The sequence below is a fragment of the Cygnus atratus genome, chromosome 1 (genome assembly GCF_013377495.2).
Source record: "Cygnus atratus isolate AKBS03 ecotype Queensland, Australia chromosome 1, CAtr_DNAZoo_HiC_assembly, whole genome shotgun sequence".
NCBI lineage: Eukaryota > Metazoa > Chordata > Aves > Anseriformes > Anatidae > Cygnus > Cygnus atratus.
Window position 1 is genome coordinate 195,343,907 of NC_066362.1, and position 13,624 is coordinate 195,357,530.

General features: G+C 32.2%; 1 protein-coding gene across 1 annotated transcript in view; it reads right to left on the reverse strand.

Moving 5' to 3' along the window:
• CNTN5 (contactin 5) overlaps window positions 1-13,624 on the reverse strand; it is a 680,315-nt gene that overhangs the window by 175,372 nt on the left and 491,319 nt on the right. The window contains 1 exon segment of the mRNA XM_035542535.2: window positions 4,519-4,722. Coding sequence (XP_035398428.2) covers window positions 4,519-4,722 — 204 coding nt within the window.

Below are 13,624 nucleotides of genomic sequence, written 5' to 3' on the forward strand. Positions count from 1 at the left end.
CTTTGATGTGTCTGTCAGTCCTATCATTGTCTCTGTATCACTGGAGTTCAAATGGGTTTTTACCAGAGAATTTGGGTCTGCTTGAAAAAAATCAGAGTGGGATCCTTTCAAGTTCAAGTTCAGACCTGGAGTGTTATGAGGAGTTCCCAAAATTCCCTGACAGTCTTGCACTGCTTTTAGAGATTTGCTCGATTCAAATATAAGCTATATTCTTAGAATATTCTTAGAATATTCCAAGTTGGAAAAGACTCAGGAGGATCACTGACTTAAAATGGAACCCTCCTAAAATTGAGTCAGTTCTCTTTAATGTTTTTAAAACTGATTTGGATGCAGGACTCAAATGCTTACTAATTATGTTTGCAGATGACACTAATAACATATTCAAATAACATATTCTAGAGTTCAACCTGAATAAGCACACTCAGAACCCATTCCATCACAGAAAAGCAGAGATGAATATCCTTAATGCCTAGATATCCATACTATCTATGACTATGCAAGACTATTAACTACATGAAGAGTCTCTTCAAAATCAATAGAATTAGGACTGACATGATTCAGTTCATGGAATTATAATGACATGGAAAAAAATTGTGAAGGCTAATCTCTGCATTCAGTTATATCACGATATATCTGGTCAGGTACACCAACCTCAGCTGAGCACTAAACTAACTTGCTGTAATGGAACACAGTAGAAAGTGTCCTCTGATGTCTGAGACTGTATAGGTTTCCTTTCTTTCTGGAAATTCCACTGTAGCAAAAACACTAGGCAATATACACAGAGATAAAATGAAGAACTACTTAATTCTCTCCTGTACAGTAATAATGTTAAAGTTAACATATTTTCAAGAAAAATTAAAAAAAAAAAAAAAAAGGAATTAAAAAGTGTGAATTTCAAATATGTGCTTTATGCTATCAAACATTATGTTTTATACCACCTAGGTTTCTATTTCTTAAATTTGAGGATGTTTTCTGTTATTTTTATTAATCAAAATACTTTACTGCTCTCAATCAGCACCCATGCCTGCAAGGATCCATTTTAGCACCCTGTTTATTATTTGTTAAGTGTTATTAAATAATTCCTCAAAGCTTCTAATGCATTATAAAAGCAGTTAGTGAAATGTTTTTTTTGTTTGTTTGTTTGTTTTTCCTGGTAAAAGTTTTTTATCTCCTCAGATAGTTTTAGAGTGTTTTTATAACCCAGCTTGAAGTGAAATTGAATTGTATGAAATGACTGATTGTCAAGGACATCTGAACAAATAAGGTATTCATTTTATTCAGAATCCATTGAAGGATTTCTTGATGTTTTTATTTAATTTTCTTCATATCAAGGAGCTAACTTCCCCTTTGAGACCCATCTTGAAAGAAATAAAAGATTAATAATAGCCAAGGAAGTTCCTACATTCTTGCAGAGTTTGACAGAAAGCCTTAATATTACTCTGTTTCTTCCTCATAGATAAATAGGGACCAGTGTTATCATCAGATTGTTTTTGTCACAGGCTGTCCATTCCCCTGGGTACAGGTACTGTTTATACATCTATTAAAAAACAAGAACAATGACAAATATATCAAGTATTAGATTTTTGAGTTACTGAATACATATGTCCAGAGAATAGATAATATATAATTTGTTTTATTTATATAGCACCATTTGTAAATGCTGTTTAAAACCACAAGCTCTTCCTTTGGTTTCTGACAAATGAGCTGACTGAGTAGGATTATGCCAGCTGGGATGCCAATCATTAGAAATCAGAAAGCTGTATGATTTTTGCACTTAAGTGAATATTTGAAAAGTTGAAAGTGATTCAACTCATTTTTATATCTAAAAGCTCAAAAATATAAGGCATATTCAAGTTTATAAAACAGTATTCAAAAACAATGGTAAGTAAATGTTCAGGTGCATGGATATTTGTTTTAAAAATCATTCTATTTTCTCACTTAAATATGGGCTTGCTTATAGTCCATCCTCAGCTCCCTCCTCTCCACAAACAAGTAATTTTCGATAAGTCTAATAAGCACCTCTTTTCATGGCAGAGGGGTTGGAACTAGATGATCTCTAGGGTCCTTTCCAAATCAAGCCATTCCATGATTCATCAGTTTTATTATCCCATATTTTGGAGTATATTGTATATATACATGTACAAAATTCTGATGTCCCCCTTTAATATTTTTAAGTAATATAACCTAAAACAATCTACATCAAAAGGAAAAAACATAGTATTTCTATTTGAGTATTTTAATTGTGGTCCCATAAAGTTTTTAAAAAGTTAGCATTATTGCTTTCAGTGAAAGAGGTAGAACAAGGCAGAAGTTTTAAATAATGAGATCCAGTTGCTAAATCATAAATTTCTCCTTAACATTTTTACAAGGTAGGTTTATGAAAACTACGAGGGTAGGTAGAAAATTCCATTCTCTTCACTGAAAATATTCCCCAGTCATGCAGAAAAGCAAACGCAATTTACTAAGAAATATTAAAGAACTCCATTGAAACAATCGGGACTTTTCAGAAATCCCAACAGATAAAAATGAAGTCATGGGAGGCTGGTAGAAATTCATACATGGGAAAGAATGAATTGGGAAATTGTTCAGGAGTAGTTCATCTACGTGCAAATGCCTCCCCAGTATTCCAGCTCAGTTCAGAAGGTTGGATCATCACAGCTGTATGACAGTCAGCCATGAAATAAAAATTTTCTTGAGGCTAATATATACTACCTGCTTGACTTTTAAGGAAATTTGCACTGTTTTCCTTCACAGATTTTGTTTCATAGCTCAGTGATGTAGACTGCTGCCTTTATCCTTATTTACTCTCTCCACTCCTTCTATTGTGTGCCCATATACTGCTATTACATTATGGATAATTAATCACAGGATCATAGAATTGTTAAATTTGTTGAATCTGTTGAACTGCTGCACACAAATGAAACCTAATAAGAACATGTAAAAATGTAATAAATAAACAGAGCAAGATATAAATAATAAATATGGCAATAAAATTCTTTTTGTGTCAGAATTTGAACTCATTAAAACATATATTTTTTTCTGTTTTCATTTTCAAAGAGCTAATATTGAAAAGAACGGGTCTGCTTTGTTCATTTGGTAAAACTAAACATCTCAAATGCAATGATTAGCACAAGTACAACAACACCAGAACAACAACAAAAATAAATAAATAAATAGGAAATGATACTGTAAAACATGCAGCTTTTTGTTGTAGAGACTGCATGCTCTACAGACAGATGTTTCAACCTAGTTACAATGAATAAAGATTAATTTAATTCCATTCTAATCTGTGAACACACTTTTTTTTTATTTACTCTGCAAAATTGAATTGTCAATGTTAAAGTCCAGTCTTTGTAATGCTTCTGCAGGGATATTCTTAGTGCTAGATTAAGTTATAAGCAGGACTAAAGACTCAGAGGCTCTCTCTCTCTCTCTCTGATTTATGTAAATATTAATTCATATTTGCTAAATTGCTGAAATGAATTTCTGAAGAACTAGAAAGTATCATTAAGTGTGGAACATCCTTGAAAAATAAAAATATAGATATTTATAGAATCACTAATTATTAGTCTCAAAAATAACATTATTTTGATGGAAAAGAAAACCAAAAAGGAATTATAAAATACTAAATATGAATCTTTTAGTTGAAAAAAAGCAAAAATAGTTGTCTCTATAGATAGCTATTCCAACAGAATTGGAGATACATATGGAGCAGTATGACATTTCAATAAAAATTATAAGAAATATTATTGGAAGGTGTTTTCTTTTAATTTTTGGAAATGACTAAGATATTTCAGCTCGTAAGCTAGTTTTTGAAAATAATATTGAGGTACTTAATTACAGAAAAAATACTGCGGTGATATGCCTTGATGAAATTCAAAAGCACCTGGGTAGCTAACTATCTATGTAATCAAAGCTATTGTGGTGTTCTTGGTGGTCCTTAATCACTGCAGTGAATTGGAGCCTGGAAATGTAACAGGTCTTCAGAACAACATCAGGTTTTAAGTGTGAGGGTCTCTGTTCAGTTTTCTAACCATCTTGTGACAGCTGAGATGCATCAATGTATATCTTCAGGCATCCAGCTGGCCTGTAAGGGCACAGGTTTCCTGTATGTCCTGTGTGATATTTGCTAGTCACCTGTGGATGTTTCAGATGTCGAACGGCATCTCAGTGTGACAGTAGCCACATTCATTTGGCAACTGAATGGAGTCCTAAAGAAACAGACATTACTGAGGAAGGAGATTTGCTTCTCTCTGACAGTGACAGAGCACCAGAATAGCAAAAAGAAATCTTCTAAACAAAATAATTCAGGAGTGTCAGATTGCACCTCAGTCTCTGGAGGTCTAAATAGTCCCACAACCATTAGATGTTTTAGAAGACTGTCTCCATGGACACCATTCCTATGCTGATTGCAGCAGTAAATGCATGCACAGATAGAAAAATTAAAATAAAATCATGTTTCTTAAATTACTGAGTATTTTGCTTCCATGTGGTACCCAGAAATAATACCTTTCTTACCATCATTTCTCAGTGTCAGAGGTGTAGGAGGACTCAAAACTCTGGCATTTGTCACTGTGTTTTTTACCAGACATATATAGCTGCCAACATCAGATGTTTGCACCTTGGAGATGTAGAGATTGCCTGTCTCCTGAGAGATGAAGCGTCTGCTATCTTCTGCCACAAAAGATGGAAATTCATTAAATACCCAGCTATAGATGATCTCTAAAAGAAAACAGAAAAATAAGAGAAAGCTATTATGGAAACAATACTCCATATTGTTAATGGATACACTCAATAAATGTTCATTAATTTTATTTAAATCATCTAGGGAAAAAAAAAATAAAGGCTTTTAAATTTTTTTATTTGCTTTAGATCTGAAGTTATTATTTTTTTCTCTCTTTCTTTCAAATTTTGGAAATGAAATAAGCCATAAATGACAAATTATTAAACAGTCCTAAACGGGTTCTCTGGGAGGACAAATTTAGTTCAGAAAAAATAATTAAATTATTCAACAGACTCAGAGAGCAACCATAAAATATTAGATAATTCCCTTTTCTATTTTGTGGGGTCAATCCAGAAATCAAGCATTCTTTTATCCACCTGTTCAAATTTTCAGTGAACTACAACAAGATGTTTCCTGTAGAGCTAGGGATGACTTTTTATGTGCTTATTTATTTTTTTTATGTTTATTTGCATAAACAGTTTTTATTTTGAATATATCTTTAAAACAAAACAAAACAAAACAAAACAAAAACAGATTCTAATAGCTTTTCAACCTACTTTGCAGGCGTTATTACTCCTCTACACTTAATATCCTCTTCTATATCTGTTTATTTGAAGATATCTCAGAACCCTTTCTATATGCAGCTTAAGTCCCTAGAATCAATCAATCATTAATTCCTTAAACCAAAGCTATCAAACACTTTACCACAACCTGAGACATAATCAAAGTGATTTTTTTTTTTTTTTTAAAGTGTAATCTGCCTTGGTTATCATTTTTATCCTGGGAATCATTCTGTACACCCAAAAAGTATATACTTTTCCCTTTATACTCATAATATTTGGTTGAGAAAAAAAATATTCTGTATATAATTATATCATGATGTATTACAAATCTAGATGCATTAATGTCTTTGCATTGGAAGTATCAATAAAGTTAATGAGGTTCTGGTTTAGCTATTGCAGGGAATTATTCATGTGGAATTCTACAAATTAGACTTTAAAGCCTTAACCTTAGGTATATATATACATATATATATATTTTTTTTTTTACGTGTTGTTCTCTTCTGTTTCCACTTTATCTTACACTGTTTCATTTTGTCTTTACACTGAAACAAATGTTCCTTACTACTTACACTACTTACGCATTAGCTATGAGGTAACTTCTGTAATCTTCCCCTATGACAGTTTTTAAAAATCTGACTCCAGAATTAGAAAAACCAAGGCTAGTTCAGGTATATTATCCCCCTCCTACTTTTCCAAGATGGTTACTGCTCCATTGGTATAGTAAATTCCAAGTTTTTAGACATAAATTTCTTAGGTGACTATTCTCAGCTTCAGCATGAAGTTATTTTGCAATATTGCAAATATGTTAGTCTGGTTCTGTCATACATTTATTCCAACTATGGTCAAAAGGTTTTCTTGATAGAAAGTTAGCCAGAAAAAGAAAGAATTGAAGTGAGAGGAAACACCTCAAAATTTCAAATTTTCTGTACATTTTTTGCCAATGATAAGATAGGAACTGGGGTATCTTTTTATGGTACAAGAAATGTGAAATACACTAACTCTAACTGATCTGTCCTTCCTGTCCTTATGTTGTACCACTCCCTGACATGGTCAGAAAGAAATGGAATGATGAACAGTTTTCAGCCAATATAAGCCAATAATGTAAGCAGTCATGTAGTGATTTACAGATGAAGGATGTTCTGGATTAATTTTGCAGAAGTTCAATCCACTTCTGTCAGACGAAAATTTTCTCATGACAAATTGATCGCATCAGTACAAAAATGCTATGGACTAAATATAGTCATCACACAGTGGGGGAAGATTTTTGCAAAACAGAGAATTAAGTTGACTTTCTGCTTAAAATCTTTTTGCAGATATAATTGCAATTCTGAGCAGACCCTGAGGAGATTCAGAGAGCTCTCTGAATGCTTAAAATTTTCTTCCTCTTCTGCTATGTTTCAGGCAAAATACTAATTAACCCAAAATATTTCTCTCTGAAAATTTCATTGCCACATTTTGCTATGAAGTCTTATCTGGCAGAAATGATTTAGGACAGCATGAAATTCTACAAAGTGGTGATGAACATATGAGTTCAAGGAAAATGCATAGATTTTAATTGAAGACACCTGTTACCAATTCAAGTGAAAACCAATCAGTCTCACTAATTGCTCTGGCTTAAAAGTAGTTCAGACCAAATGTAAAGTAGTCATCACTGTGAGTTCATTGCCAGTTCATGTAGAAAAAAATTTACTTTATTTGTACCCTAAAAACACACAATTAATTATTCATTAATTAATTAGAACTAATCCTAAGGAATGGATTTCAGGCAATGAAGTTTTGTACCTCTAATAAAATGAAATACTTAGTCTTTGCTGGTTCTGAGTCTGGAGGGATACTGTTATTTTGGTAACTTCCAAATGATTTTTGCTCTTAAAAATTGAGTGATGGATGAATTAGGACAGGGTAGTGAGAAAAAAGCAATAGAACTTCTGTCAAATCTAAAACCCAAACAATTTGTGTTATTAAACTGTGGTTCAGGCTTTTTATTTATTTATTTATTTATTTTGTTTATTTATTTTTCCTTCTTGCTACATAAACCCAATACACGGAGAAACTCTGAAATTTCCAATTGAAGTTATGCAGAACAGTCAGAAAGAGCCATGGTTGGCTAGGGATCTGGGATCTCAACAGTTCTTAGCTGACAGAAATAGATGGATGATCTTATAGAAATGATTTTACAAAAGTGTGTTAGGAGAACCACTGCAATTATACTAAAATGGGTGTATCTTGACATTGATCCATTCTACAAATCTCTCACACTTCTAAATTCTAAGATGATGGAGGACAAAACACACACTGATTTTCATACTCTAGGACTCTGACTGTTCCCAGCTTACATACCAGCAAAATTAAAATTTTGGGTTCTTAAATCACAGGATTACTAATGCAGGCTGCCCAGGCAGAAGATTCATTTGCTTTTTCATTTGCCTTTTTTTTTTTTTTTTTTTTCTGACAGTGTCATGCGTAAGTGAATACCCTAGTAATTGCAATGACATTTAAAAATAACTAACAAAGAAATGATGTAGAATCAACAGTTTAAAACATTGCTGTCTATTTTTTACGTCTGTTATTCATAGTACACATACAGAAAAATGAATTCTAGAACAACAGTAGATAGTAACGTATCACAACTCCAACAGCTGCTCATCACAGGAGCAGATGTAAATTACAAGAGAGTCCTTGCTTAAAATACCACCTGATATACCACTCTTAAAAAATGGCAAACTGATGAGTGAATTTCAGGCCAAGATTCCTATGACCCAGTAGAAGACACTAGTTCTATTTGTACACGGGTCACTGCAGTTTTTAGTGAACTTCAAGCCTGTATTTTAGTGCAACGGTTTAGGTTAAAAGATTTTAGAACCAGTGTTGTTTGGTTAGACATAGAGTACAACCTATCATTGCATTAACTTTTGAATAGGGCATTAAATCCCACAGATGCATCACTCCTGACAGGTAAATAATTGTGAGTTTGAAGAAATTTTGAAGCTTAAATTAAGTGCTGCCAAAATCTTAATAAACCAAACTACAACTGTAAAATCAAGAAGTAATGACTTTAGAGATGAACCATCTGAAGTCATCTCTTTTTGAGAAAAAAAAAAAGCAGTAAGACTGAGTAGACATTTTTTTCATGTTGTATAAATGCAATAAGACTGCGTAAAACATTTTCTCCATGTTGTACTTACTTTCATTTCAATAGGGAAAAATGTGTAGGTGAAAATAGGAAACTGAATACTGCTGTACACAGAAGTAGAGAGCATTTTTAAAGAATATGTGCTGAGCATATTTTTTATTTCTATAGCCAGCTGTTTCATGTTTAATATGACACCTATGTCAAAATCACAAAGATGATGCAGAGACCTTCCTGGAAATTGCAGTTGAATGCCAACACAAAAGAAACTTTTGTTTATATATTATTTATCAACACACACAAACACCGGGAATAAAAAAAAAAAAAAAGCGAAATTATGAATTATAGAGGCAGTTGTAAATTGGCATTCTCCTGTGGCATGGGCTTGAGGAGTCTTCTGCTGGCAGGTTCCACTATATCCTAAGTATTGGTGTGAAAATGATTCAAATCATCTTGGTAACTGCAAAACTGCCATTTCCTTTTATGAATGACCAGTCTTGTTTACAGACCTATGTCTCTGAAGAGCTTTGTGTCTGTTCTCTGAAATCCGTTTGGAAAGCCTTCCAAATGCCCAACTTGTTTCTCTTTTATTAAGGAGTTTTTAGTGAGCAGTTTAGTGAGTAGGTGAAAATTTGGGTCACTTGGTGATAAAGTAGTGAGAAGAGCACATCTATCTCCTGCCAAAAAGAATTTATGGTGAGAAATTTTGTTTACTATAATTTCTTAAACGATTTAGTAGACCTATTTTCTCTGTTTCACAACACTAACTTCTAAACCGTCACAATGTTACGTATTTCTCATTATGGATGACGCTGGAATACTGACATATCAGCATTTTTGTTAGTGCTATATGATGTTTCTGTAGATATTCTGATGCAGTAAATGTTAGTACTATGGTAATGCAAAAGTCTTTTTGTCAGTGAGGATCAGTGAGAAATAAATCTTTAAGTATTTTAACAAGAGCTGTGGTGGAAGCATTCAGATATCACCAAATATTCACTCCTATGTTTGTTAATGCCAGATTGTTTCCCATGTTTGTTTCAAGGTTTTTCTCCTCAGAAATTGCTTCTTTTCTCCTTTAAACATGTAGTTTCTGGACACAAGTGGTATTTCAGGTGGCATGTGAAGATGTAACAGGAGAGTCACCATTGAAACTCCTTCAGAGTGCCTAGAACCTAAAGGTAAAGTCCATATTATAGTTAAATATTGCATTTTCAATGGCAAAGCATGCAAACACACATCCCACAATTGCACTTTTGTGGAATTACAGTATTTGCAAAATAAAGAAGTCTATTTTGTGTCTTCTTTTGGTGATGCAGTGAGATATACTAGTCCATCTCCTCCAGTATCCTATTGGGAAAATATATTTATCTTCCTCTGTTTTAGGGTTTCCTATGATTGCTCCAATTCCACAAGATGGCAGTACCTGATGATTAAATGGTACTGACACCTGATGACAGCCAAAATCTGAAGTAATCTGGGAATTTTAGCAACTCTGAAGAAGTTACTTGTTCTCTCTCTCTCTCTCTTTATTAAAACAAACAAACAAAACCAACCAACCAAACAAAACAAACAAAAAAAAACGCATCATCACCACCAACAAAAAAACAAACTAGCAACAAATTCACTCCAGATTAGGGTATGAATTTACTATGAATAACTATAAACCATCAAATTTACATGATAGCTTTGCTTTATCATTCAGAAATATTCAGTTCAAATGAAATAAATAATCAGAAAAAAAACTGTCTAAATCTCCCCTGCTGAAAATACAAAACCTTATTTTATCTCAAGCCCAGTTTTAACTTTTATCATCACACTTGATGTTTGGATATTTTGTGTACCAACCACTGAATAAGGGTGTAACATGTTGCACTTTCTAATGATGGAGTACATTTCACATTTCAGAGAAAATGTGAAATGCTTTCTGTAGCTAAAATGAATGATAACAGTGGGTTGTTCCTCCAGCCTCCCACTACAACCAGATAAATAATTTTGGTGCATTTCTTTGTGCTGCTGTGGCTTATTATCAGAGCTCATTAATCCTCTAAGAAAATATTTAATGAAGGTAATTTATTTGTTGCATTGTCCCCATGTAGAGCAAATAGATGTTGTCTATTTATCAGCTAGCAATGGAATTGCTCCTTTTCTGCTCTGGGGGCTCAGAATCTACTGCTCACTTACCTGAAACACAACTCTACCGATCACATATTTATCTTTGTTCAGATTTAATTACAGTGATAAATCTTCAAATATTTTCTTTTTTGTAATCACTTACAGAGACAATAACTAAAATATGTTGGAATAGATAAGTGTAGTATTAAGACTGATCTTGTACTGGAGGTTACCAATATTATATTAACATTTCTAGTGTACGCAGTCAGTATAGACTCATTTTTGCATTTGACATATATGAAATGTAGCCAGTCATTGAAACGTGTAAATACTTTTATGTATGCTCTTTAAAGAGACCACATTGCATATAACAAAAAGATGGTTTCTCAGAAATTTTAATAGATTATTTTGTGTACTTGATTGTCATTGATATGTTTCATATTTAAAAAAATATTTCATGCTATAAATAATCAAAAAATAGGAATCAAAAAGATCTCAAGAACATATGTCCTTCAGGTTCATCCCTTCCCCTGAGGCAAGTCTAAACAGATTCTGAGTCCTGTCCTTAAAAATGTGTGGCGAGTTATAGTCCTAAATTAAATAACCTATTTCATAGCTCAGTTAATGATTGGAAAGTTTTCCTTTACATTCATGTGTATTTCCTTTATTTATTTTTTTAAATAGTTACTGCTTATTCAATTTATCATATTGAGAGTATCAGAAACATTTTGTTGCTAGCCTATATTAAGCTTTACAATTACAATAGTAGACTGTTACTCCTCTGGTCCGTATAAAGATTTTGTTTTCAAGGCTAGATCAAGCAAATCTCTTTAAATTTTCCTTAGAAATCATGGTTTTGAATCATCTACTTAGTTTTATTGTTACCAGTTCTTCTGCTTTTCTACAACTTATTATGTAGGAACCAAAGCTGGACATGGTAGTCTCACATACTGAGACATTAACAGTGTTGATAAATGGAATTATAGTCTCACACACTTTGTAGATAATACACTTACTATATCCTGGAATTGAGGCATACAATTATCCATGAATTAAGTATTCAATTTTCTATATTAGCACAATTGGTTTAATTTTAATTTTAAATAATTTTTTAATCACTTATTTCCATTTATTCTATCTTTATGTTTGATTTTTTTTTTGGGGAAGTTTAGTACTTTGCATTTTGCTTAATTTTATGTTACTAATTTCAGGCCACTTCTCCAATTTACTAATTATTTTGTATTCCTCTTCTGTCCTCTGCAATGGTTGTAATCTCTTGGAGCTAGGAGTCATTCACAAATGCTAAATATACCTTTTGCATTAGGCCACTCACACTTTCAAAGATAAAAATTAATTTAAATTTGATATGATTTGTTCGTTAACAAATCCATACTGGCTGTATCTTAATAGCGATTTATCATCTTATTGCTTGCAAATTGAGAGTGCCATTGAATGTCACAGTAAATTTGCAGAACTCAAGCTCAGCCAGCTATGGACCCTCCTTTATTTTAAATAATAATAATAATAATAAAGACATTGGCTTTTCTTCCCATAGTTTGAGATAATTTTTGAGATATTATATTCCCAGTAAGATTTTCATGTAAAGGGATGTTTAGACATGCTCTCATTTCAGAATGTAAAGCTATTTTATCAAAATATATAGTTTTCTTATTTAAATAGAGAAAATATAAAAGTGGTATAATTTTATGGATAACAGCTGATGGTGGAAATAAATATATATATATTTGTTTAGGGTTAAAATAACTTTATTAAAGAAGAAAAACACTGGGAAGAGATTTCTCTGACAAGCAAGACAAATAAATTACAAATAAATTTTAAAAATATTTCAAGAGAAAGTAAAAGAATGCTAACTATAGGTCTGCTATTGATACTCATATATTATTAGGTAAGAGTGGAAAACAATGCTTATGTAGAAAAATCCTAAATGCACCATTTAAATTTATGTTTTACCTTTTCTAATATACTGTTATTTTGGAGAAAAGCAAGAAAAAAAAGGGGGGAGGGGTGGATGGTAAAAAAGATAAACAGCCTAAATAAGTGGTAACAAAGAACTTAGAATATAAGATTTATCAATGAAGCTTTTTAAATCAATACCAGTGTCTCTGTAGAACTATTGGAACAATAGTAATTTCCAAAGTCAAGAATTAGGGATAATTTTGTTCTAGCATCTAAAAAAGTTAATCAGGAAGACCTACATCATTATAAAGTCATTAGCTTCAATCTTAGATGAAATAATTGAATGATTGATACCAGACTTGATTAATATCAAATTAAAAGTATGATATAATTAATGACATTGGATGAAAATAAATCTAGTCAAACTAACTCAGTTTATTTTTATTGTTCTTTCTATGGAAAAAGACAGCAAAGCTTCTGTAATACACCTAGAACTCATGTTTGTAAAAGTACGCTTTGTATAAAAAGAATTGGAAGAACCCTCCAATTAACTTGTACATTGAAAAGAATACAAACTTATTTTACAACATGATCAAAAGGAACAGTTCTCATCCTGTTCTGGGATCCTTGATCTTTTGCTGATGAACATTTTAATGGCTAAAAACAAACCAGTGCAGTTGTAATCATTGATCTACAGGAGACATAATACTTGTCAGAGACCAATGTGCAGGACAAGTCACTGGTAAATCTGATTTGGATAGCTTATTATTATTAGAACCTTTTTTTTTTTTTTTTTTTTTTTTTGTGATGGAAATGTGTTGAATAGACAACACAATTTGATAAGTTCTTAATGAGTAAGTTCAAATGAACAAGAATTCACAATTCGTTCCAAATTCCTTTAGTAAAGTCAGTAACCAATGACTAACTAAATATTGTTCTCATATGAAAAGTGTGGCATTGGAAAATACTGAGGAAATTGTTTAATGCTCAGGAAAACACATTATTCTATAGAATATTATATATATATATATAAAATATTTTCTCTGGCAAAATGTCCAACAGAGTTTAAAGTAACATTGTTTCTTCTCCTTTTTTCTCATTCCCACTTTACATCACTTTTGTGCTCTGATCATGCTCTGATATTAGAGTTTCACAGAATCATAGATTCACAAAATG